We start from the raw sequence: 23548 nt of genomic DNA on the forward strand, positions 1-23548 counted from the left end.
CTAATTTCAGTCAGGATACATACTTGTGCTTCCCCACTAAGTATGATGTAACTGAGTTAGATATAGCTGATTGTGTTACAGAAGTTATCTATTAATTAGTACTTTATTACTTTAGATTATGAATTGGTGTTCAATTTTGTCAAATGGATTTTCTGCATCCATGGAGACAGCCATATGACTTATAACTTTTTTTTTTCTTTTTTTTTGAGACAGTCTTGCTCTGTCACCCAGGCTGGAGTACGGTGACGTGATCTCAGTTCACTACAACCTCTGCCTCCTGGGCTGAAGAGAGTCTCCTGCCTCAGCCTCCTGAGTAGCTGGGATTACAGGCACGTGCCACCACACCCAGTTGATTTTTGTATATTTAGTAGAGATGAGGTTTCACCATGTTGGCCAGGCTGGTCTCAATCTCCTGATCTCAGGTGATCCACCCGCCTCGGCCTCCCAAAGTGCTGGGATTATAGGCGTCAGCCATCATGCCCAGCAAGATAACTGTAAGATATCCTTGCATTTCGGAAATTCTATTTCATAGGTATTTAATCTTCTCATAGTCTAAAAGAATAAGAATTCTAATATTTGTTCCAATTTATCATTTGTCCTTTGACTTTATGACTTTTTTTGATACATCAAAATTTTAAAGATTTTTTTCTCCTTAGGACTATTTATATGATGATTTATAATATTAGATTTCCTAATATTAAGTCAATCTTGTATTCCTGAAATAAATCCAACTGTTATGAGATAGTATTCTTTAGAGACATAATAATTTTGATTTTGGTATCAATATATAGCAAGAATGTGGAAGCTTTCCGTCTTTTTATATTCTCTAGAATAGATTAAATAGAATTGACAACCTGCTCTTTAATGGTTTGACAGAATCACTCAAATCATTAAAGAGTAGACAGATAGTTTCCTTAATGAAACTATCTTATTCTGAGAGCCAGACATGGTGGCTTGCATATGTAATCCCAGTAACTCAGGATTACTTGAGGCCGGAAGTTTGAGACCAGCCTGGGCAACACAGCGAGACCGTATCTCTAAAAAACATAATTAAAAAAACAATTAGCAGGGCATGGTGGTGCAGGCCTGTACTCCTAGCTACTTGGGAGGCTGAGGTGGGAGGACTACCTGAGCCCTAGGAGTTCAAGGCTGCAGTGAGCTATGATCATGCCCCTGCACTCCAGCCTGGGTGACAGAGGAAGATCTCGTCTCCTAAAAGATTTTATTTAAAAAAAGAAAGAAAAGAAATGGTCTGGATCCTGTGTTTTTTTCTGGGGCTAGATCTCTGAAAAATTTTCTATTCCATGTATGAAAATTCTTCTAATTAGATTATCTTTCTCTGCTTTCTTTTGGTTTCCTTTGATATTATTTTTCCTCCTTTAAACCAGTTGTTTAATTCATTACTTTTCATTCTTCCTTTTCATTGCTATAATTATGGCTAATTACATTGATTTTTGAATGATATAAAATGTATTATCTATTCAAAACATTAAATTCCAAAAATTAAGAGAAGCCAAATCAATACTAACAAAATTTTGACTAGAAGAACATAGATGGCACGTACTAATATAAACTGACCTCAACAACCAAATACTAAAATTTTCTAGCCAGGCCTGCTGGCTCATGCCTGTAATCCCAGCTCTTTGGTCAAGGTAGGAAGATCGCTTGAGCCCAGGAGTTCAGGACCAGCTCGGGCAACATAGCGAGACCCTGTCTCTCTAACTAACAAAAAAATTTAGCCAGGCATGGTGGCATACATCTGTGGTCTCAGCTACTCAGGAGGTTGAGATAGGAGCATCACTTGAGCCCAGGTGGTCAAGGCTGTAGTGAACTGTGATTGTGCCACTGCACTCCAGCCTGAGCAACAGGGCAAAATGCTGTTTCAAAAGGAAAAAAGAAAAATATATATATTCCTACCTTTTGTTTAGCACTTACCTTGAAGGGAATCCAACTTAGCTTTAATTAACATTCTTAACCTTCCTACTTCTTGCCTTTTCAGTTCATCAAGTTTTGTCCTCACATGGTGACTTACTAAATCCAGTTCTTTGCTTAGCCTCCCACTCTGTTAACAAAATTAATAAATTAGTTTTATCTATTACATTTCATTTTTAGACAAATGCAACAGCTTAAAAACAGGGTTAAAATACATTAGTGATAAATACTTTTGACTAATTTGGATACATTTAATATTATAAAAAGAATTTCTTTCAAAAGATATTAGCTTTAGGGCTGGGCATGGTGGCTTACACCTGTAATCCCAGCACTTTGGGAGGCTGAGGTGGGCGATCACCTGAGGTCAGGAGTTCGAGACCAGCCTAGCCAACCTGGCGAAATACCGTCTCTACCAAAAACACAAAAATTAGCTGGGCATGATGGCGCACGCCTGTCAATCTCAGCTACTTAGGAGGCTGGGACAGAAGATTCACTTGAACCCAGGAGGCAGAGGTTGCAGTGAGCCAAGATTGCGCCACTGCACTCCAGTCTGGGCAACAAGAGCAAGACTCTGTCGCAAAGAAAAAAAAAAAAAGGCTACGTGCGGTGGCTCATGCCTGTAATCCCAGCACTTTGGGAGGCCAAGGCAGGCGGATCACCTGAGGTCAGGAGTTTGAGACCAGCCTGGCCAACATGGTAAAACCCCGTCTTTACTAAAAATACAAAAATTAGCCGAGTGTGATGACCCATGCATATAATCCCAGCTACTCGGGAGGCTGAAGCAGGAGAATCGCTTGAACCCAGGAGGCGGAGGTTACAGTCAGCCAAGATCATGCCATTGTGCTCCAGCCTGGGCAACGAGAGTGAAACTCCATCTCAAAAAAAAAAAAAAAAAAAGATTAGCTTTAACTCTAAAATCCAGATGTCTGAAAAACCATGTAATTTAGAAAAGCATCATTAAAGCACAAAGCAGAAACTCAAAAGGTTAAATTGTAAAATGGTATAGCCACTTCAAAACAGTTGGCAGTTCCTCAAAAAGTTAAACATAGAGTTACCATGACCCAACAATTCCATTCCTAGATATATAATTAAAAGAACATGTTAACACAATAACTTAAACATAATATTCATAGCTGCATATTCATACTAGTCCAAAAAAGCAGAAACCTAAATGTCAATATCAATAATGAATGGATAAACAAAATACAGTATACCAATACAATGGTATGTTGTTTGGCCATAAAAAAGTATAAAATCCTGACACATGCTACAACATGAATGAACCTGTAAAACATTATGCTAAATGAGAGAAACCAGACACAACAAACCATTTATTCTATGAGTCCATGTATACGCAATGTCCGGAACAGGCAAATCCACAGAGATGAACAGTAGATTTATTGTGGTTGGGGAAAGGGACGCAATTAGGAGTTACAGCTTAATGGGCACACAGTTTATTTTGGGGACAATGAAAATATTCTAAAATTAGATAGTGGTGATGATTGCATGACTCTGCGGGTATATTAAAAAACTACTGAAATGGCAGGGTGCGGTAGCTCCCACCTGTTACCCCAGCACTTTGGGAGGCTGAGGTAGATGGATCGTTAAAGCGCTGGAGTTTGAGACCAGCCTGGCCAACATGGTGAAAACCCATTTCTACTAAAAATACAAAAATTAGCCAGGTGTGGTGGCACATGCCTGTAGTCCCAGCTACTCAGGAGGCTGAGACAGGAGAATCGTTTCAGCCGGCGAGGTGGAGGTTGTAGTGAGCTGAGATAATGCCACTGCACTCCAGTCTGGGTGACAGAGCAAGAGTCCATCTCAGAACAAAACAAAATAAAACAAAAAAACAGACAAAAAGACACTGAATTTTATGCTTTAAAAAGATAAATTTTATGGTATATGAATTACATGTCAACAAAGTATTTATTTATTTATTTATTTATTTTATTTTATTTTATTTTATTTTATGAGATGGGGTCCAGTCTGTCACCCAGGCTGGAGTGCAGTAGCATGATCATGGCTCACTGCAGCCTCAATCTCCCAGGCTGAAGCAGTCCTCCCACCTCAACCTCCCGAGTAGCTAGGATTACAGATGCATGCCACCATGCCTGATTAATTTTTGTATTTTTTGTAGAGACAGGGTTTTGCCATGTTGCCCAGGCTCGTCTCGAACTTCTGAGCTCAAGCAATCCACCCACCTCAGCCTCCCAGAGTGCTGGGATTCCCGGGAGCCACTGCACCCGGCTTCTTATTTTTTAAAAAAGTTAAGTTGGTCAGCACCATTAGGGCTAAAAAGAACATTTAAATTAAAAGTCAGTTGGCCTCTATAAGCATTAGTCATTCCATATATAAAAGCTTTTCAAAATTTATCTTTTTTTTTTTTTTTTTTTTTTTTTTTTTTTTTTTTGAGATGGAGTCTTGCTCTGTCGCCCGGACTGGAGTGCAGTGGCCGGATTTCAGCTCACTGCAAGCTCCACCTACCAGGTTTACGCCATTCTCCTGCCTCAGTCTCCCGTGTAGCTGGGACTACAGGCGCCTGCCACCTCGCCCAGCTAGTTTTTTTTTTTGTATTTTTAGTAGAGACCGGGTTTCACCGTGTTAGCCAGGATGGTCTCGATCTCCTGACCTCGTGATCCGCCCGTCTCGGCCTCCCAAAGTGCTGGGATTACAAGCTTGAGCCACCGCGCCCGGCCCAAAATTTATCTTTTTTAGGTCCCCTTTGATTGCTTTCTTCATAGATGAGTGATTAGTAGGAAAACTAGGAGAATATACTGTTACAGAATCAAAAAGAGCAGTATATTTCAAGGAGAGAATAGTCATTATTATTAGATAAAACAATGGTTGTCAAAATGTAGTCCCCAACTGGAGCAGCATCACCAGGGAACTTCAGAAATGCAGGCCCTAGAGTTACTGAATTGGACACCCTGAAGGTAGGAACCAGAAATATGTTTTAACAAACCCTGAAATCTAAAAACTATTGAGATAAATAAAGGAGTCTGGTAGAATGAGGAATCAAAGGTGTTAGGATGTTCACTAGATTTGGCAATTAAGAAGTCACGGATGCCCTCCATGAAGGTATATTCAGTGGAACAGTGAGGGCAGTACCATAACCTTTCCAGTTAGGGAATGTTTGGGAAGTGAAGAAATGTAATATGATTTTCCTTTCAAAATGCTTAGCTGAAAAGGAAAGAGAGGCCAGGCACGGAGGCTCATGCCTGTAATCCCAGCACTTTGGGAGGCCAAGGCAGGGGGATCATTTGAGGTCAGGAGTTTGAGACCAGCCTGGACAACATCTCTACTAAAAATACAAAACTCCTATCTCTACTAAAAATACAAAAATTAGCCAGACAAGGTGGCCCACACCTGTAGTCCCAGCTACTTGGGAGGCTGAGGTGGGAGGATCGCTTGAGTCTAGGAGGCAGAGGTAGCAGTGAGCCAAGATTGTGTCACTGTACTCCAGCCTGGGTGACAGAGTGAGACCTTGTCCCCCCCAAAAAAAAGGAAAGAGAAAATTCTAACTTTTTTTCTTCATTTTTTTATGAAACGAGAGTTTTTCTTGGTTATTTGTGATGATTCTACTGGTTTGGGTTTTATTGTCTAGTTTTACTCATTTTTTTTGTTTTGTTTTGTAAGAGATGAGGTCTCGCTCTCTGTCATACAGGCTAGAGCAGTCATATAATCATGGCTCACTGCAACCTCAAACTCCTGGGCTCAAGTGATCCTCCCACCTCAGCTTTCTGAGCAGCTGGGACTACAGGCACACATCACCACATCTAGCTAATTTTTTATATTTTTGGTAGAGCTAGGGGTTTCACTATATTGCCTAGGCTGGTCTTGAACTTATGGGATCAAGCGATTCTCCCACCTTGGCTTCTCAAACTGCTGGGATTACAAGTGTGAGCCACTGTGCCTGGCCTCAGACAATTTTTTTTTTTAATTTGAAGGATAATTTTTAATTTAATTTTTAATTAAATTAATTTTAAATTTTAATTTTTTGTAGTGACAGGGTCTCGCTATGTTGCTCTGGCTGGTCTCAAACCACTGGCTAGAAGCCATCCTCCTGCTTCAGTCTCCCAAACTACTGGGATTACAGGTGTGGACTACTGCGCCCGCCCCTCTTTTATTATTTATTTATTTATTTTTTTTTTAAGACAAAGTCTCACTCTGTTGCCCAGGCTGGAGTGCAGTGGCACAATCTTGGCTCACTGCAACCTCTGCTGCCCAGGTTCAAGCAATTCTCCTGCCTCAGCCTCCCGAGTGGCTGGGAATTACAGGTGCGTGCCACCACACCCGGCTAATTTTTCTATTTTTAGTGGAGACAGGGTTTTATCATCTTGGTCAGGTTAGTCTTGAACTCCTGACCTCAAGATCCACCTGCCTCAGCCTCCCAAACTGCTGAGATTACAGGCTTGAGCCACTGCACCCAGCCCCTCATTTCTTTTTTATTGTGTAACTGTTTAACTTCATTTTGGTTCCCCCTAACCCTTCACAGAAACAGGAATTGAACGTGAAAGGAAGAGAGTTATAAAAATATTCCCTGCACCAATCTAGGAAGCATATTTTCTTCTTTGCCTGAATATCTCTATGTAGTATCTCCCACGATCCACATTTTCTATGTTACCCCAAATAATGCTCTTACTCCTGATACAAAGACATTAAGAGTTCTACATCAGATATATTCAGCATAGGAAACTTGTTCCACATATCGAATTAATCCTTGAGAAGAAGAGTAAGGTTATCCTCATAGACAATTCCGGGGAACTATTAGCATAACACTATTACCTTTTCCCCAGAAAAGTTCACAACTTCAAAGAGGAGAGCTGTGAACTAAATGCCACACCTGAGCGCTGACAGACACCACAACCTAACGGGAGTCAGTCTTTCAAAGAAGTTCACACCAAGATCAGAAACTAAAATAAAAGGTTTGTTTGACCCAGAATGAGTCTTTCAAACACAATTCTCTTATTCTGATTCTAGAAAAAAGGCAACGTAAGTTTTTAAGAAAGTAAAAATTAAATAAATAAAGGTAACATAAGCAAACAAAATTATCTTAGGAGACATTATTGAAATTTTTAAATTAACTGGATTTTTTTTACTCACTGAGTCTAAGATAAACCCAGCTAAGCTGATTCATTTCCTTTTAAGGAAAGACTTTACAAGAATCTCTCACGTCAGATCTCTACAACCCCCTTTCTTATTATGAGTACCAAAGAGCTCACTATGGCTAGAATTATGTCAAATAGGGTACTTAGGACAGAGTCAAATGGTTAAACCTCTCTGATTGATATAATACATAGCCCATTATTTCTTCTGTTAATCTGGACCTGATTAAAACACCAGAACCTCGCCTATTCCAAACTTTTGAATAACTTCCTGCTGTTCTCAGATAATGACCCAAACCCCTTAACATGATATACAGGCCCTCTGTCATTGAGGTTGTGACTCTTCCCAAACCTCATCTTTTGGCCACTCAGGCCTCCATTTCCCACTCTGGGGTCTAGCCACAGTTACTGCTTCCAGTTTCCCGTATACCTCTTGCCTCTGTACCATTGCACCTTTGTCTGGGATGCCTCCCAGTCCCTCTACTTTTCTCACTACATCTTTAAGCTCTAGCATAATCTCTATCAGGAAGAATAACTTCCCACCTCACCCCACTGCTTCATATTAGATTATGTGTCTGTCATCTGTATTTCTAGATTAAATACTCATCATATAATCCATCTTATAATCTATTTCTGGATATGATTTTCCCTTGAGGGTTCCTTAAGGGCTGGGAATAAATCTCATCTTTGTATTTCTAGTACTTAGCTCAGTGTCTGGCATGTGCAAATGTTTGTTAAATATTTAAGCCGAGCGTGGTGGCATGCGCCTGTAGTCCCAACAACTGGAGAGACTGAGGTAGGAGGACAGCTAGAGCCCAGGAACTCAAGGCCAGCCTGGGTTATACGGTGAGACCTCATCTCTAAAAAAATTGTAAATTAAGACACATATATGTATATATTATTTAATTGCATTTACCTTTATTTCCTCTATGTCTGCTTTCTGGAGCTTTTCTCTGAAGTGTTTATCTGTTTCCAGCACATCAATCACTTGCTTGAGATATTCATCATAATAAAGTCCAGTATCCTTCAAATTAAGAAACCAACAGTAATGCTTCTGCAGGTTTTTCCTTGTTTGAATCTAAAGAGGTCAATCCTGAGAAACAATTTCTAGCAAATGGCATTGAGACACACTTACTATGATAGTTTCAACAAAGTGAAAAAGCTGTATTTCTGAAATAAATAGTTTTATATCAGAACCAATATCATCTTTTATTGTTACATAAAGGTAGATTTTTCTTTTTTACGACACTCTGTAGTCCAGTAGATTTTCTATATGGTTCAGACAATGAAGATTTTACCATTTTGGTTTCTCCCCATTGTTATCTGTCTCTGCTTTGAATATAATACAGTGTTTTATTGGCTAGTTAGCTCTGTGTCAGAAATGTATTACAACTAATTCTCCTATTTAATATACTAACTATATTAAATAAATATTGTCTAAGGGTAAGCAGCATATGCTTGTCCAATACTCTTTTCACTGCTATTTCAGAAATAGTTTCCAAGTGTACAATTTTATAAGTCATAAATATTACCAATATTTTCATTATAATTCCTCCCATTTCATTTAATTATAATTTCACCTCATTTTACCTCATTTAGTTAAAATTATAATTCATTTCATCTAGTTATAATTCCTCCTATTTCACTTCATGTCACTTACTGGTGGTTCTATCTTTGCACTTTCCACAGGGTGAATATTTTGTACTTTTGTCTTGTCTATGTCTATAGGCACAGCTTCAAGAGCAGTAAGTAGACATGTAATCAAAAGAAAGCAATACTGTAGCAGGATGGTCCTCCACCTCATCTGAAATAAAGAAATAATTATGGTAAAGTCATGAAAAGATGTTTTAACACTATATACAAGCATTCCAAATGTCACAATCATATATTTAATCTCAAGAGGTTTAATAAAACAAAAAAATCATAGGAAAGGGAAAAAATAGATTATAACTTGTCAAAATTAATGCTTAAAATAAATCACTAAAGAAAATCAAGGGTGAAATGTTTTTGTAGCCAAAATTAAAAAGACAGAATACAATATTTTAAAGTTTATACTGTTTTTTGTTTGTTTGTTTGTTTTTTTGAGATGGAGTTCGCGCTTGTTGCCCAGGCTGGAGTGTAACGGTATGATCTCGGCTCACCACAACCTCTGCCTCCTGGGTTCAAGGGATTCTCCTGCCTCAGCCTCCCGAGCAGCTGGGATTACAGGCATGCACTATCACGCCTGGCTAATTTTGTATTTTTAGTAGAGACGGGGGTTTCTCCACGTTGGTCAGGAATGGTCTCGAACTCCCGACCTCAGGTGATCCACCCGCCTCGGCCTCCCAAAGTGCTAAGATTACAGGCATGAGCCACTGCACCCTGCCTATACTGTTTTTACACTATAAGAAAACATTTGGTTAATTACAAAAGCTTCAATGTAGCCATGGCCTTTTTTTTTTTTTTTTTTTTTAAAGGCAACACATTTTACCCACAAAATACCATTTGGAAAAGAACACATAACCCCATTTTCACCACAGCCCTAGATGGCACATACACAGGAGAGTGACACATTTTACAAATGAAGAAATTAATTATTAAACCAATTCCCTTACAGAGCATTGTCTTGCCATTAACAAACCACTAAAACTCACATTTTACTATCTTTATACCCATTTTTTTAAGCATCTTTATTGAGATATACTTCACATGTCATAAAATTCACCCATTTAAGTATAGGATAATGTCTAATCTATAAAGATGCTACCCAAAGTTTAGTTCTCAATCTTACAAAATCAGATCATCTGAAAGCACATCAGAAATGCAAATTCTCAGGCTGTACCCAAAACCTCTGGGGTGGGGGCCAGGAACCTGTTTTAACAAACAGGGGGGTCCAGGGGGTTCCTATGTATACTAAAACCTGAGATCCACTCTTCTCTAGGATACTAGAATCTCTAATAGGGTAGTATACTTCACAGAATGTCACCTCACTATGAATCACCTCCTCTTCCCCACAAATACTTGTAATAACAAAAAAGGTTTATTCCTCATTCATGCTTCATGTCCACACATACATAGGTGTGCATTTCGGGTTTTTTGAGATATAACTCATAAGCGATAAAATGTTTTAAATTATACTATTCAGTGTTTTCTAGAATATTCAAAAGGCTGTGCAACCATCTCTACTATCTAATTTTAAAACATTTTCATCATCTCAAAAAGAAACCCTATAACCATTAGCAGTCACTCACTGTTACCCTTTTTTCCCATCCCCTGGCAACCACTAATTTACTTTCTAGCTGTATAGATTTGCTTATTTTGGTCATTTCATATAAATGGAATTATGCAATATGTAGCCTTTCGTGTCTGCCTTTTATCACTTAGCAGTATGTTTCCAGGTATAACCACATTGTAACAAGTATCAGGACTTTATTTCTTTTTTTTTTTTTTTTTTTTGAGACGGAGTCTCGCTCTGTCGCCCAGGCTGGAGTGCAGTGGCGCGATCTCGGCTCACTGCAAGCTCCGCCTCCCGGGTTCACGCCATTCTCCTGCCTCAGCCTCCCGGGTAGCTGGGACTACAGGCGCCCACAACCGCGCCCGGCTAATTTTTTGTATTTTTAGTAGAGACGGGGTTTCACCGTGGTCTCGATCTCCTGACCTTGTGATCCGCCCACCTCGGCCTCCCAAAGTGCTGGGATTACAGGCGTGAGCCACCGCGCCCGGCCTATTTCTTTTTTATAGCTGAATAGATAGTCTATTGTATAGATATGCCACATTTGTTTATCCATTCATGAATTTATGGACATTTGGATTGTTTCTTTCAGGCAGTTTTGAATAATACTTCAGTGAACATTTGTGTTCAAGTTACTGTGTTAACAGGTTTTCAATTCTTTTGGTTATAGAACTAGGAGTAGAATCGCTGAGTCCGTTTGGTAACTCTAAGTTTAACTTTTTGAGGAACTGCCAAACTGTTTTCCAAAGTAGCTATACCATTTTACATTCTCACCACTTATATATGAGGGTTCTAATTTTTCCATATTCTTCCATGTGTTTTTGTCACTTCTGCTGCTCTCCTCTTCTGCCAAGTCTACCATAAAGAAGAAGAAAAGTCAAGAGAATGTGTTTGTATACATGAGTGTGTGTGTGTGTGTGTCCTAACAACACCTGACAACAATTTTTTTTTTTTTTTTTGAGACAGAGTCTCGCTCTGTCGCCCAGGCTGGAGTGCAATAGCCCGATTTTGGCTCACTGCAACCTCCGTCTCCCAGGTTCAGCAATTCTCCTGCCTCAGCCTCCTGAGTAGCTGGGACTACAGGTACTCACCACCTGTAGTGAGTTTTTTTTGTATTTTTAGTAGAGACAGGGTTTCACTATGTTGGCAAGGCTGATCTCGAACTCCTGACCTCAGATGATCCACCCACCTCGGCCTCCCAAAGTGCTGAAATTACAGGCATGAGCCACTGCACCTAGCCTCTGACAATATCTTGAAGCTACAAAGTCACAAAAAGTTTCTGAGAAACTACTTTAAAACTCTTAACTGAATTTATGGTTCCTAAAGATTTAATTGATCCCTAAGCTTTATTATAAATAACAACAGAAACCATCTATTGAATGTTTACTATGTACCAAGCAGTATGCTAAACTTTTAAAAAATATTAACACATCAACTCTTACAATGACTCTGTGAAGTCAATATTATTATCCCCATTTCAAAGTACAAGAAACTGAGACATATCACTTCTAGTTCACATAGCAGTCAGTCACACAGCCAGAGTGTAGACCTGGGGGTGACTGACTCCAAAGCCTATGCTGGCTTTCCAGGAGTGGTTCTCAAAGTATGGTCCCTGGGACAGCAGCATTGGCATCACCTGGGAATTTGTTAGAAATGCAAATTCTCAAGGCCTACTCCATATTTTCTAAATAAGAGGCTCTGGGTATAGGGGGCCTCACAATCTGTGTTTTAATAAGCCCCAGAGGTGATTCTGATACATGCCAACATTTGAAAACCACTGCCCTAGAACATACTGCCTCCCTTTGCTCTATTATTTACCAACCTCACCTACAATGAGAGACAAAGAGAATGCCCATCTCAAAGGTAAACTTGGATCCTTAAAAAACAGAAAGTGGGAAAAAAGAGAAATAGAAAGTGGGTTTTATACCAAGCAGTAAGGCAGAACTAAATTTAGGTCTGTATTCTAATTCCAGCTGCACCACTTACTTGCTATGTGATCACAGGTTAGTCAATTAACTTTTCCCACTTTAGTTCCCTCATTTATAAAAATTAAAAAAAAATTTAAATAAGAAAATTTAACTTGAACTTAGTATTACTTAAGTACTTAAATTATCTATTTATTCTTCTGAGTACAGATCTTTCCCGTTACCTAATCAGAAATACTTAAAAAAAAAAAAAAAAGAAGAAAAGTTGCTTGCACTCAACCATTCATTTAAAATGATTAAGTTATATGACTTGTAAATGCCTTTAAACTAAATATTGCTTATTCAGCTAGCTTAAAATTATATTGGTAAAGCAAGTGGCAGGCCTGGGTGCTGAGATACAAGGATTAACAACAAGGAAAATCAACTAGCAAAGAAAGTTCATATCTAGACACAATAAAAATGATATAAAGCCAGGAAAGTTTCACACTTTGGAAACAAAATACGGAACATTATCCTCTCTAATCAAACTGAGAATTTGCTTCTGTGGAAGCAGAAACAAAGCTCCTCCTTGATTTTAGGTTTAGAGATTGTCAGACTTACATTTCATTCAAGTTGCATTTATTTTTAACTTTTGCAAGAAAGAGGACAATGAATTGGGACCGCCATTTCAAAGCCAAAAACTTTCACTTTTTGATAATTTTAAAGGACAAAAGACTGATTTTTTTTTTTTTTTTTAATGCAGTCTTACTCTGCCACCCAGGCTGGAGTACAGTAGCATGATCTTGCCTCACTGCAACCTCTGCCTCCCGGGTTCAAGTGATTACCCTGCCTCAGCCTCCAGAGTAGCTGGGATTACAGGTGTAGGCCACCACACCCGGCTAGTTTTTGTATTTTTAGTAGAGACAGAATTTCACCATGTTGGCCAGGCTGGTCTTGAACTCCTGATCTGCCCGCCTCAGCCTCCCAAAGTGCAGGGATTACAGACAGGCATGAGCCACAGTGCCTGGCCCAGAAGATTGATTTTTTTTTCTTTTTTTTTTTTGAGACAGAGTCTTACTCTGTTGCCTAGGCTGGAGTGCAGTGGCGTGATCTCAGGTCACCACAACCTCTGCCTCCCAGGTTCAAGTGATTCTCCTGCCTTAGCCTCTTGAGTAGCTGGGACTACAAGTGTGCGCCACCATGCCTGGCTAATTTTTGTATTTTTAGTAGAGATGGGTTTCACTATGTTGGTCAGGTTGGTCTCAAACTCCTGACCTCGTGATCTGCCCGCCTTGGCCTCCCAAAGTGCTGGGATTACAGGCGTGAGCCACCATGCCCGGCCAAGACTGATATTTTTAAGGAGAAGTCTGTTTAAAAATAAAATACAACAGAACTGATTAATAGTAAATACAGCCAGAAACAAGAAGACACATATTATGATTCAATTTATATAAATGTTGAAAATAGGCAAATCCACAGAGAAAGAAAGCAGATGACAGGTTGTTGAGGGTTGCTGGTGGAGGCAGGGGAAAATGAGAAACAAGTGCTAAATGGGTACAGGGTTCCTTTTTGGGGTGATGAAAATATTCTAAAATTAAATCATTGAGATGGTTGCATAACCTTATGAATATACTAAAAAACAGTGAATTGTACACTGTAAAAGAGAGAATTGTATGATACATAAGTCATATTTCAATTTTTTAAAAAAGAGTGAAAATAGAGCAAAAAAAATCCAAGCTTATAAAATGTGAAAAATTTTAAAAATATAATTTATGAACCACTATTAACCTTCTAGTCATGTTTATAATTTTTCAAAATTATCCCATTTTCTATGTTCTTAATGATTTTTGTTTGCTTGTTCTACAATCACTAGAAAAGCATGTGAAAATCTTACATCATGATTTTGTCTGTTTTTCCTTATAATTCTGTTAATTTTTATTCAAATATTAGGTATACATAAATTTAAGATTTTCTAGCTTTACGGTAAATTTAACCTTTTGTCTAATGACTGACCTTTATATCCTAACCATATTAGTATAATTTTTTTACTGTTTTTTGAGACAGGGTCTCAACATGTTGCCCAGGCCAGTCTCAAACTCTTGGGCTCAAGCGATCCTCTTGCCTCAGCCTCCCAAAGTGCTGGGATTAGAGGCATAAGCTACTACACCCAGCCTCAATTAATGGAATATGAAAATTATAATTGGCCACATAGCAACAGCAACATAGTCTTTGTTATGTGTATATGCATGAACTTTATTATAGTTATTATTATTGTCATAACTTCAGATTGAGTTTTTGCATTGTTGGTGCTTGTCATTGTAAATACCTTCACAAAGATTAAGCTGTGATTGGGCATTAAAATGAAAAGTTATTTTGTAAGCACAGAAACAAAGCAGCTGATGTTAGTGAAGCAAATACTTGTTATTAGGGGAATAACAGCAAGTTTACTTTTTCTTATAGAGGAAGAACTAAGTGCTTTACCTGACTTTAGACAGGAAGATACCTGCAAGGAGACAAAGCCATGTTACGTTTTGTTAGTAAAACACAACAGGATTACCTATCAGCAGCCAAACAATGCAGACGAAGACAGCAGAAACCAACGATGCCTCCAATAAATAAAAAAAACTGAAGGAACATGAGGCTGAATTGATGGACTCATGCAAATGTCAATTTGTCAGAAACTTCCTAAAATTACTGAATAGAAGCTGCAAAACTTCCAGCAAAGTATAGTTTAAGGAAAAAAACAAAGCTGAGTTTAGTCAACAGGAAATTCCGACAACATCCTGATGTTCTTTTACATGCCTCAAAATCTACATTAATGCTAAAAGTGGTAAAGAGATTGATACAAGAATGGTCAGAAAATAACAAATCACTGTAACATTGCTGTAAATGCCTACAGCCAAAAGTTGTTGCCATATTAAACATTAAATTATAAAATGATCTCCCCCAAGATGTTATATTAAGCATTTTTAAGAAGTAGGGGGTTGATGGATGGTGGCTGAGCTAAAGGAAGAGTAGCTAAATCTGATTTGAATGTTGATGAGCCCTACATAACCTGACAAGTGTGTTTATTAGTTTAGTTCTTGATACATTCTGAGAGTGCGTATCTCAATAAAGAATATGTTGCCTGAAAAGTAATACAAGTTGGTGTGATTCATGAAGGCCAGTCCTCCAGGTCTTCATCAACAAATCATTTAAGAAGAGTCTGAGGAAAGAATATGAATCTGAAAACTTCCTGTCATCGTCTTCTGATAAGATGAAGAAAGCACCAACACCAAGCTTGTAAAATTAGTAGAGGGGGCTTGGAAGAAAATCTCTGGCAAAAGGGTAAGAAGAGGCCAGGCGTGGTGGCTCACACCTGTAATGCCAGCACTTTGGGAGGCCAAGGCGGGCAGATTGGTTGAGGTTAGGAGTTCAAGACCAACCTGGCCAACATGATGGAACCCTGTCTCTACTAAAAATTACAAAAAATTAGCCAGGCATGGTGGTGCATGCCTGTAGTCCTAGTTACTCAGAAGGCTGAGGCAGGAGAAGCGCCTGAACCTGGGAGATGAAGGTTGCAGTGAGCTGGATTGCACCACTGCATTCCAGACTGGGCAACAGAGTGAAAACCCATCTCAAAAAAAAAAAAAAAAAAGTTATGTTATTAAATAGACTTTAAGGGCCAGGCACGGTGGCTCACGCCTGTAATCCCAACACTTTGGGAGGCTGAAGTGAGTAGATCACCTTAGGTGAGGAGTTTGCAACCAGCCTGGCCAACATGGTGAAACCCTCGTCTCTACTAAAAATATGAAAATTAGCCCGGAGTGGTGGTGCACGCCTGTAGTCCCAGCTATTCGGGAGGCTGAGGCAGGAGAATGGCTTGAACCTGGGAGGCGGAGGTTGCAGTGAACCAAGACTGTGCCACTGCACTCCAGTCTGGGCAACAGAGAGAGACTCTGTCTCAATAAAAAAATAATAATAAAGAAAGAAAGAAAAAGAAGAAGAAAGAAGGAAGAAGAAGAAGGGGGGGGGAGGAGGAGGAGGAGGAGGAGGAGGAGGAGAAGATAAAATAAAATAAATAGGCTTTAAGATTCTATTGGGCTGGGTGCAGTGGCTCGCACCTGTAATTCCAGCTACTCAGGAAGCTGAGGTGAGAAGATTGCTTGAACCCAGGAGTTCTAGACTGTAGGGAGCTATGATTGTGCCACTGTACTCCAGTCTGGGTGACAGAGACCCCAGGGTGGGATAAAAGATTCTATCAATATTAAGACACACCATTGTATACTATACCAAAAAAAATGCTGTCAATTAAACTATACCACTGTGATTTATCACTTACAATTCTATTTTATGTTTGCTGAAAGTATTTTTAGGCATATCATAGATTTTTCTCACATCATTTTTACACACACATAAAGAAATTAAACAAAATAAATTGATTAAGGTATTCTAAGGACTTCTTCACCTTTGTAGTCCAAGTCTTTTTAAACACTTTCTTGAATTGTTACCCTTTGTGTTTTCCCATACAACACTGTTCTCTCTACCAGAGAGAGGAATGGTGATTTCTTCAAGCCATTTTTGGTTTTTGTTTTTTGAGACAGAGTCTCACTCTATTGCCCGTGCTGGAGTGCAGTGCCGCAATCTCAGATCACTGCAACCTCCACCTCCCGGGTTCAAGCAATTCCTGCCTCAGCCTCCTGAGTAGCTGGGATTACAGGTGTGTACCACCACACCAGCTAATTTTTGTATTTTTAGTAGAGATTGGGTTTCACCATGTTGGCCAGGCTGGTCTCAAACTCCTGACCTCAAGCAATCTCCCCACCTTGGCCTCCCAAAGTGCTGGGATTACAGGCGTGAGCCAATGTGCCCTGCCCTTAAAGTTGATTTAATAACATATCTTTTTTTTTTCCTTTTTGAGATGGAGTTTCACTCTGTTGCCCAGGCTGGAATGCAGTGGTGCAATCTTGGCTCACTGCAACCTTCACCTCCCAGGTTCAAGCGATTCTCCTGCCTCAGCTTCCTGAGTAGCTAGGACTACAGGCGTGCACCACCATGCTCGGCTAATTTTTTGTATTTTTAGTACAGACAGGGTTTTGTCATGTTGGCCAGGCTGGTCTCGAATTCCTAACCTCAACCAATCTGCCCACCTCAGCCTCCCAAAGTGCTGGGATTACAGGCGTGAGCCACCATGCCCAACCTTAATACCCTATCTTGATTTTTAAATCTACCACCTTCTATAGCGTTTTTTCGTTTTTTTGTTTTTTGAGACAGGTTCTCATTCTGCCGCCCAGGCTGAACTGCAGTGGTAAGCTCACAGCTCACTGCAAGTTTGATTTCTTGGGCTCAAGAGATCCTCTTGCCTCAGCTTCTCAGGTAGCTGGGCCCACAAGCAAGCCACCATGCACGGTGATTTTTTTTTTTTTTTTGGGTAGAGATGCGGTTTCATTATGTTGCTCAGGCTGGTAGGGCTTTCTATTTATCCTGCCTCTCTCACCTTTTAAATTTATTTTTGATTGATGGAGAATGTTTTCCACTCGTTTCTAATCTGTTAGTGCTTATTCTAGACATAACTAGGACAATTAATTTAAACACTTTACTTAATAAGGCCTCAATAAACACCAACTGCATTTAAAAAAAAAAAAAGTTAAGTATTCCAGCACATTAGGCAAAAAAAATGACACAAAAATCTCTTTAAATGCCAAGATGTCAAATGTGTCTGCATTAAAGGAATAACAGTAAATTTACTAGGTTTACAGATTTTCATGAATGAGAAAATATACAAATATCCATATAGAAGAAAGAAAGATGAGTAATAAGGACAGGCAACGGGAAGAAGGGGGACTAACCTACTTTTCTTCCACTATCAGGTCAGTAAGAATGACCTTCTCCTTTCCTTTATCACCCTCTTCTTTCATAAGAGAGATACGGACCTAAAGAGGAGATACTGGGCTGAACCAGACTGAAACAGTAGACTCATCCAAACCAGGACAGGCTGATAATTTACTCTCTAAAGTAGGATGGTGTGAAATTCTAAATTTTGTAGTCATCTCAAGACAGAATGGGAGGCACTGACCCCAAAAGCATCAGAGCCTCAGGTAAAATTGCAAAGTAAGCAGTTCTTAAGCTTCTCTTAGTATTCAGTAGATATAATTTCCTTAAATTTTAAAGTCCTAAAAGAAAGCTAATCTCTTCCCCTGTCTCAACCAAGTCAAAATTTCTATTCTGCTGGGCACAGAGGTTCATGCCTATAATCCTAGTACTTTGTGAGGACAAGGAGGGTGAATTCCTTGAGCCCAGGAGTTCAAGACCACCCTGAGCAATATGGTGAAACCTCTGTCTCTACAAAAAATACAAAAATTAGTTGGGCATGGTGGCACACGCCTGTAGTCCCAGCTACTTGGTGGGGGATGAGGTGGGAGGATCACTGGAGCCTGGCAGCACTCTAGCCAGGGTGACAGAGTGAGAACATGTCTCAAAAAATAAAATGTCCATTCAAACACAGAGGCACATTTCTTAGCTACTGATTTATACCAGTAGTTATAAAGACTAAGTTTGCTTAGTGTGTGTGTATGTGTGCATGCGCATGTGTGTGCATGTGCGTGTGCGTGTGCATGTGTGTGTGTGTGATGGTTTCCTGTTTTGATTGTTGGGCAAGATATCCTGGAAGTGGTTAAAAAGAATTACCATAGATAACCGGGTTGAAAAGTACAGAAAACTGAAGATTTTCTCTTTTCTTGGAAGTAGTCCATTTCTCCTTTATTATGTATCTTTTTTTTTTTTTTTTTTTTTTTTTTTTTTTTGAGAGAGAGTCTCGCTCTGTTGCCCAGGCTAGATTGCAGCACTGCAATCTTGGCTCACTGCAAACTCTGCCTCCCAGGTTCAAGCAATTCTCCTGCCTCAGCCTCCTAAGTAGCTGGGACTACAGGCGCGTGCCACCACACCCAGCTAATTTTTTGTACTTTTTTTTAGTAGAGACGGGGTTTCACCATGTTAGCCAGGCTAGTCTTGATGTCTTGACCTCGTGATCCGCCCGCCTCAGCCTCCCAAAGTGCTGGGATTACAGGCGTGAGCCACCGTGCCGTGCCTCCTTTACGTATCTTTTTCCATCTTCCTCAATCCTCTTCTTTTGCCCCTCTTCCTTTTCAATTAAAGGCTGAATTGAAGAATGTTTCCTTTAACCTATTATAAGTAAGTATGTATGTATGTATGTATTGAGACTTTGTTTCTAAAAACAAAACTAAACTAATATTTATGTATTAAGTAATGACTATGGTACCAGATACTATACTAGAAGACAAAGGTAAGTGAGATCGACATAGTCCTTACCCTCACAGGGCTTCAATCTAGTGAGGAAGATAAGCTATTAAATACAATCGCAATTTTTAAAATGCTGCTTACAAAATAATGCATAGCATGATCCTTTTCTGTTAGTTAAAAAAATTTAAAAGTCATGAAAATGGTATTCACCAAACAGACATTCTCAGTCAGGTGATTTATAATGTTAAATGTCTCTTAAAAACAAAACTGGGTTGTTTTTATGGTCACAAGTCTCCTGATTATTTTGTTTATTTGAGGTCAACGAGTCTAGATCAGAAAAAAGGAAACTGCAGCACTAGCAGCAAAAGAATTACTGTAGTTTGTGCCTACCTAATACAACCAAAAAATGTAAAAACTTTCAAAAATACAAATATACTGTGTAGAAATAAAATCTTAACTTACTGTCTCCCTTCTAAAAACTCTAAAAGATTGACTGAATCTTTAGAATCTTTCTCACTCTAATTTCCATTCCCTGAATTTCTTTCTCTCAAAGCTATTTATTTCAGTTTACTTTTTGAAATAGAAACAATGACAATTGAACCATTTTGCATGACAAGTATAGGGTATATTTATATACTATATATTATAAATATTATATATTATAAATACATACATTAAATATTATATTTATATAACATTCACCAAGAAAAGTCTGGAAAGGGCCGGGCGCAGTGGCTCACTCCTGTCTATAATCCCAGCACTTTGGGAGGCTGAGGCGGGCAGATCACCTGAGGTCAGGAGTTCGAGACCAGCCTGGCCAACAGGGTGAGACCCCATCTCTACTAAAAATACAAAAATTAGTTGCGTGGTGGTGGATGCCTGTAGTCCCAGCTACTCATGAGGCTGAGGCAGGAGAATTGCTTGTACATGGGAAGTGGAGGATGCAGTGAGCAGAGATCATGCCATTGCACTCCAGCCTGGGTGAAAGAGTAAGACTCCATCTCAACAACAAAAAAAAAGTCTGGGAGGAAATAAAATATTGGTGTGGCTACATAAGTTAAGCAAGAACTAGTAGTAAGAAAATTTCAAGAGAACTAACAGTTAAGTAGTTAAAAAAGAAGAAGGAGAAAGAAAAAGAACAAACTACTTTTAGCTAGCAAGGAAGGCAAGTGTTCCTCATGTGACCATGAGGTGAAATGTATCTTGAGATGAATTATATTTACTTTCAATATAAATTTACTTCCTGATGATTAGTTATGTGATACCCTTGGGATAACTTACCTCTGTCATTTTAGTGCCTTGCTTACAGCAAGTAGCTCAATAAATGTTAGCTCTTTTTAACACAACCATAAAATGTACAACAACCATCTATTCAGCATTTATGGGTAATTTTTAAAAATAACCAGAACAAACATACAAATAAGACAGAAAGGCTTCTACAATGAATTAAGGGCTAACAGTAAAAACAGAAACACAATTTATTAGATGACAATTATTTCCTTCTGTAGTTAATAGTCAGACTTAAATTTCTGCCATGGCAAATTACAGAAGCTTCTATGAGTGGTTATCACAGATTACAGATTTCAGAGCTGAAAGATAAAAAGATTCATATCATGGCAGAGACTTCTATTTGCTTGCCAATATCCAAATCTTTCCTTCCTTCTCAGTAACAAACGCCCAGTTTTAAAGAGAGCAGCCATGCATTCAGCTACATTTCCCTGTTTTCTTATAGCCTCAGCCTTGGTTCCGGAATTCTCCTTAAAGGAAGAGGATGCATCTTTCTTCGCCTATGCTTTGCTGCCTGGAACAGGACAGTGATGGTTAGAACTCTGGCAGCTATCTTGGACTTACAAGAACCAGTGCTACAAGAACATCTTAGGGATCACTGATAAAAGAACTGAAAGAAGCTTAAGTCTCTGATGACTTTATAAAGCCACTATACCCATCCTAGAGTTCTATTTCAATTATTATTTTATATAAGAAAGTAAATGTTGCATGTTTAAGCCATCTGTGAGTCCGTTTTTGGTTTTTCCTTTTTTGTATTTTGGTGGTGGTGGTAGTGGTAGTCATTTTTCTTTGCAACCAAATACAATTCTTGAGTACTTACGTTCAGGCAGGTAAATAATTTTTATCTCCTTTTTAGAGATGAGACAACTGAGGTCCGGAGAGATAAGATGACTTGCACAATACCAAAATAGTGAAGAGATGGGTCTTGGCTCCTAGCCCAATGTTTTTTCACTAAAAACTGACTCGTAACACGTTCTAAATGTAAAAAAAAATAAAAACAAATAAAAAGACACAAAATTACAAAATTTAGACTTTTTACAGTGGTAACGGTACATGATAATGTATGCATTTGTCACATAATGTGAAAAGTGCCAAATTTTTATGATGTGGAAGGAGACTAAATTATATCATATTCCAGTAAGGAAGGGAGAAAGATACGTGAAATAAACAGAATCAAAACCAGAATAAACAAAGATGTTGGCCAGGCACGGTAGCTCCTGCTTGTAATCCCAGCACTTTGGGAGGCCAAGGAGGAGAGATCACCTGAGGTCAGGAGTTCAAGATCAGCCTGCCCAATGTGGTGAAACCCCATCTCTACTAAACAAAAACAAAAATTAGTCGGGCACAGTGGCAGGTGCCTGTAGTTCCAGCTATTCAAGAGGCTTAGGCACAAGAATCGCTTGAACCTGGGAAAGGGAGGTTGCAGTGAACCGAAATGATGCCACTGCACTCTAACTTGGGTGACAGAGTGAGAATCTGTCTTGGAAAAAAAAAAAAAATATTGATTTATTATTCCCCAATTTTACTGTATTCCTCCCCTCCTGAATAACTAAGAGGAATTCAGATTAAAAACTTATTTTTTTCAGCAATGAGACTTCAAGATATAGGGCAACTTTTCCTGTTAAATCCTTAACTGGAATTTTTCTTTACTCTTACCACCACTTTAAAAAAATTAACTTTGTTCCTAGTTTGCCACAGAGATCAATAATAAGATGAAATATCTCAAATTCTTTTTTGAAACTCCATCAAATAACATGTAAAACACAAAGCAGCTCATGTGCAAACTCGTTAGTGAACATAAGCAGTTATTTCTAAGTAGTCTGTTAAAAAAAGCAAATAAAATATTTTCAAATTTTAAGGACACAGGTATTTCTTTTCTTATATATGGTATATTTAACATAATATAATCTATGCAGGAGAGTAATCATATGCATGTTGTATTTTGGAAAGGTATATGATTTTTATTGACACAACATGGTAAAAAATAAACACGCAAACAGCAGATTAAATCCTAACTTCCCCTATTTACTTGCAAGCTACTTCTTGCCTCTGAGTCTTGATTTTCCTACCTAGAAAATTGAGCTCATACCTCTTCACAGGTTTGTTGATGGGAGGAAAATAAGAATGAATACAAAGTAACCAGCACAGTGCACGACAATGGTAATTGCTCAATAAATATTAATGCCTTTCTTGTCTTGAAAAGGAAACACAAAGAAATATGAAAATCTGTTCTGTAAACACCCAAAGTGGTAGAACTTAAAAAGCAAGACCAGGTTGGGCGTGGTGGCTCACACCTATAATCCCAGCACTTTGAAAGGCTGAGGCGGGTGGATCACTTGAGCGCAGGAGTTCAAAACAAGCCCGGGCAACATGGTGAAACCCCGCCTCCACAAAAAAAATCAAAAAATTAGCTGGGTGTGGTGGTGTGTACCTGTAGTCCCAGCTACTCAGGAAGCTGAGATGGGAGGATTGCTTGAGCCCAAGAGATCGAGGCTGCAGGGAGCCATTCATACCACTGTACTCCAGCCTGGATGACAGAGAAAGACCCTGTCTTAAAAGAAAAAAAAAAAAAAAGTAAAAAAACAAAACAAAAAGCAAGCAAGACCAGTTTGACATACAACTTTAAAAGTCGTTTTAGTTTTTGTTTTTGTTTTTGTTTTTTGAGACAGGGTCTGACTCTATCACCCAGGCTGGAGTGCAGTGGCGCTATCTCGGCTCATTAAAACCTCCACCTCGGTGCGGTGGCTCACGCCTGTAATCCCAGCACTTTGGGAGGCCGAGGTGGGCGGATCACAAGGTCAGGAGATCAAGACCATCCTGGCTAACGTGGTGAAACTCCGTCTCCACTAAAAATACAAAAAATTAGCCGG

General features: G+C 39.0%; 1 protein-coding gene across 17 annotated transcripts in view; it reads right to left on the bottom strand.

The window, feature by feature from the left end:
* Positions 1 to 23548, bottom strand: part of NUCB2 (nucleobindin 2) — a 57060-nt gene that overhangs the window by 28738 nt on the left and 4774 nt on the right. For 9 of the 17 annotated variants that reach the window (XM_028833597.2, XM_015114773.3, XM_015114772.3 and 6 more), the window contains 4 exons: positions 21499 to 21653; positions 8698 to 8841; positions 7954 to 8061; positions 1936 to 2062 (listed from right to left, as the gene is read on the bottom strand). In XM_028833597.2, coding sequence (XP_028689430.1) covers positions 1936 to 2062; positions 7954 to 8061; positions 8698 to 8841 — 379 coding nt within the window. In that variant the 5' untranslated portion in view covers positions 21499 to 21653. Of the gene's footprint in view, positions 1 to 1935; positions 2063 to 7953; positions 8062 to 8697; positions 8842 to 21498; positions 21654 to 23109; positions 23227 to 23548 lie in introns of those variants that run through there. The other 8 variants (XM_077963181.1, XM_077963178.1, XM_077963182.1 and 5 more) reach the window with 2 other exon arrangements.

Source organism: Macaca mulatta, chromosome 14 (assembly GCF_049350105.2).
Source record: "Macaca mulatta isolate MMU2019108-1 chromosome 14, T2T-MMU8v2.0, whole genome shotgun sequence".
Classification (NCBI taxonomy): domain Eukaryota; kingdom Metazoa; phylum Chordata; class Mammalia; order Primates; family Cercopithecidae; genus Macaca; species Macaca mulatta.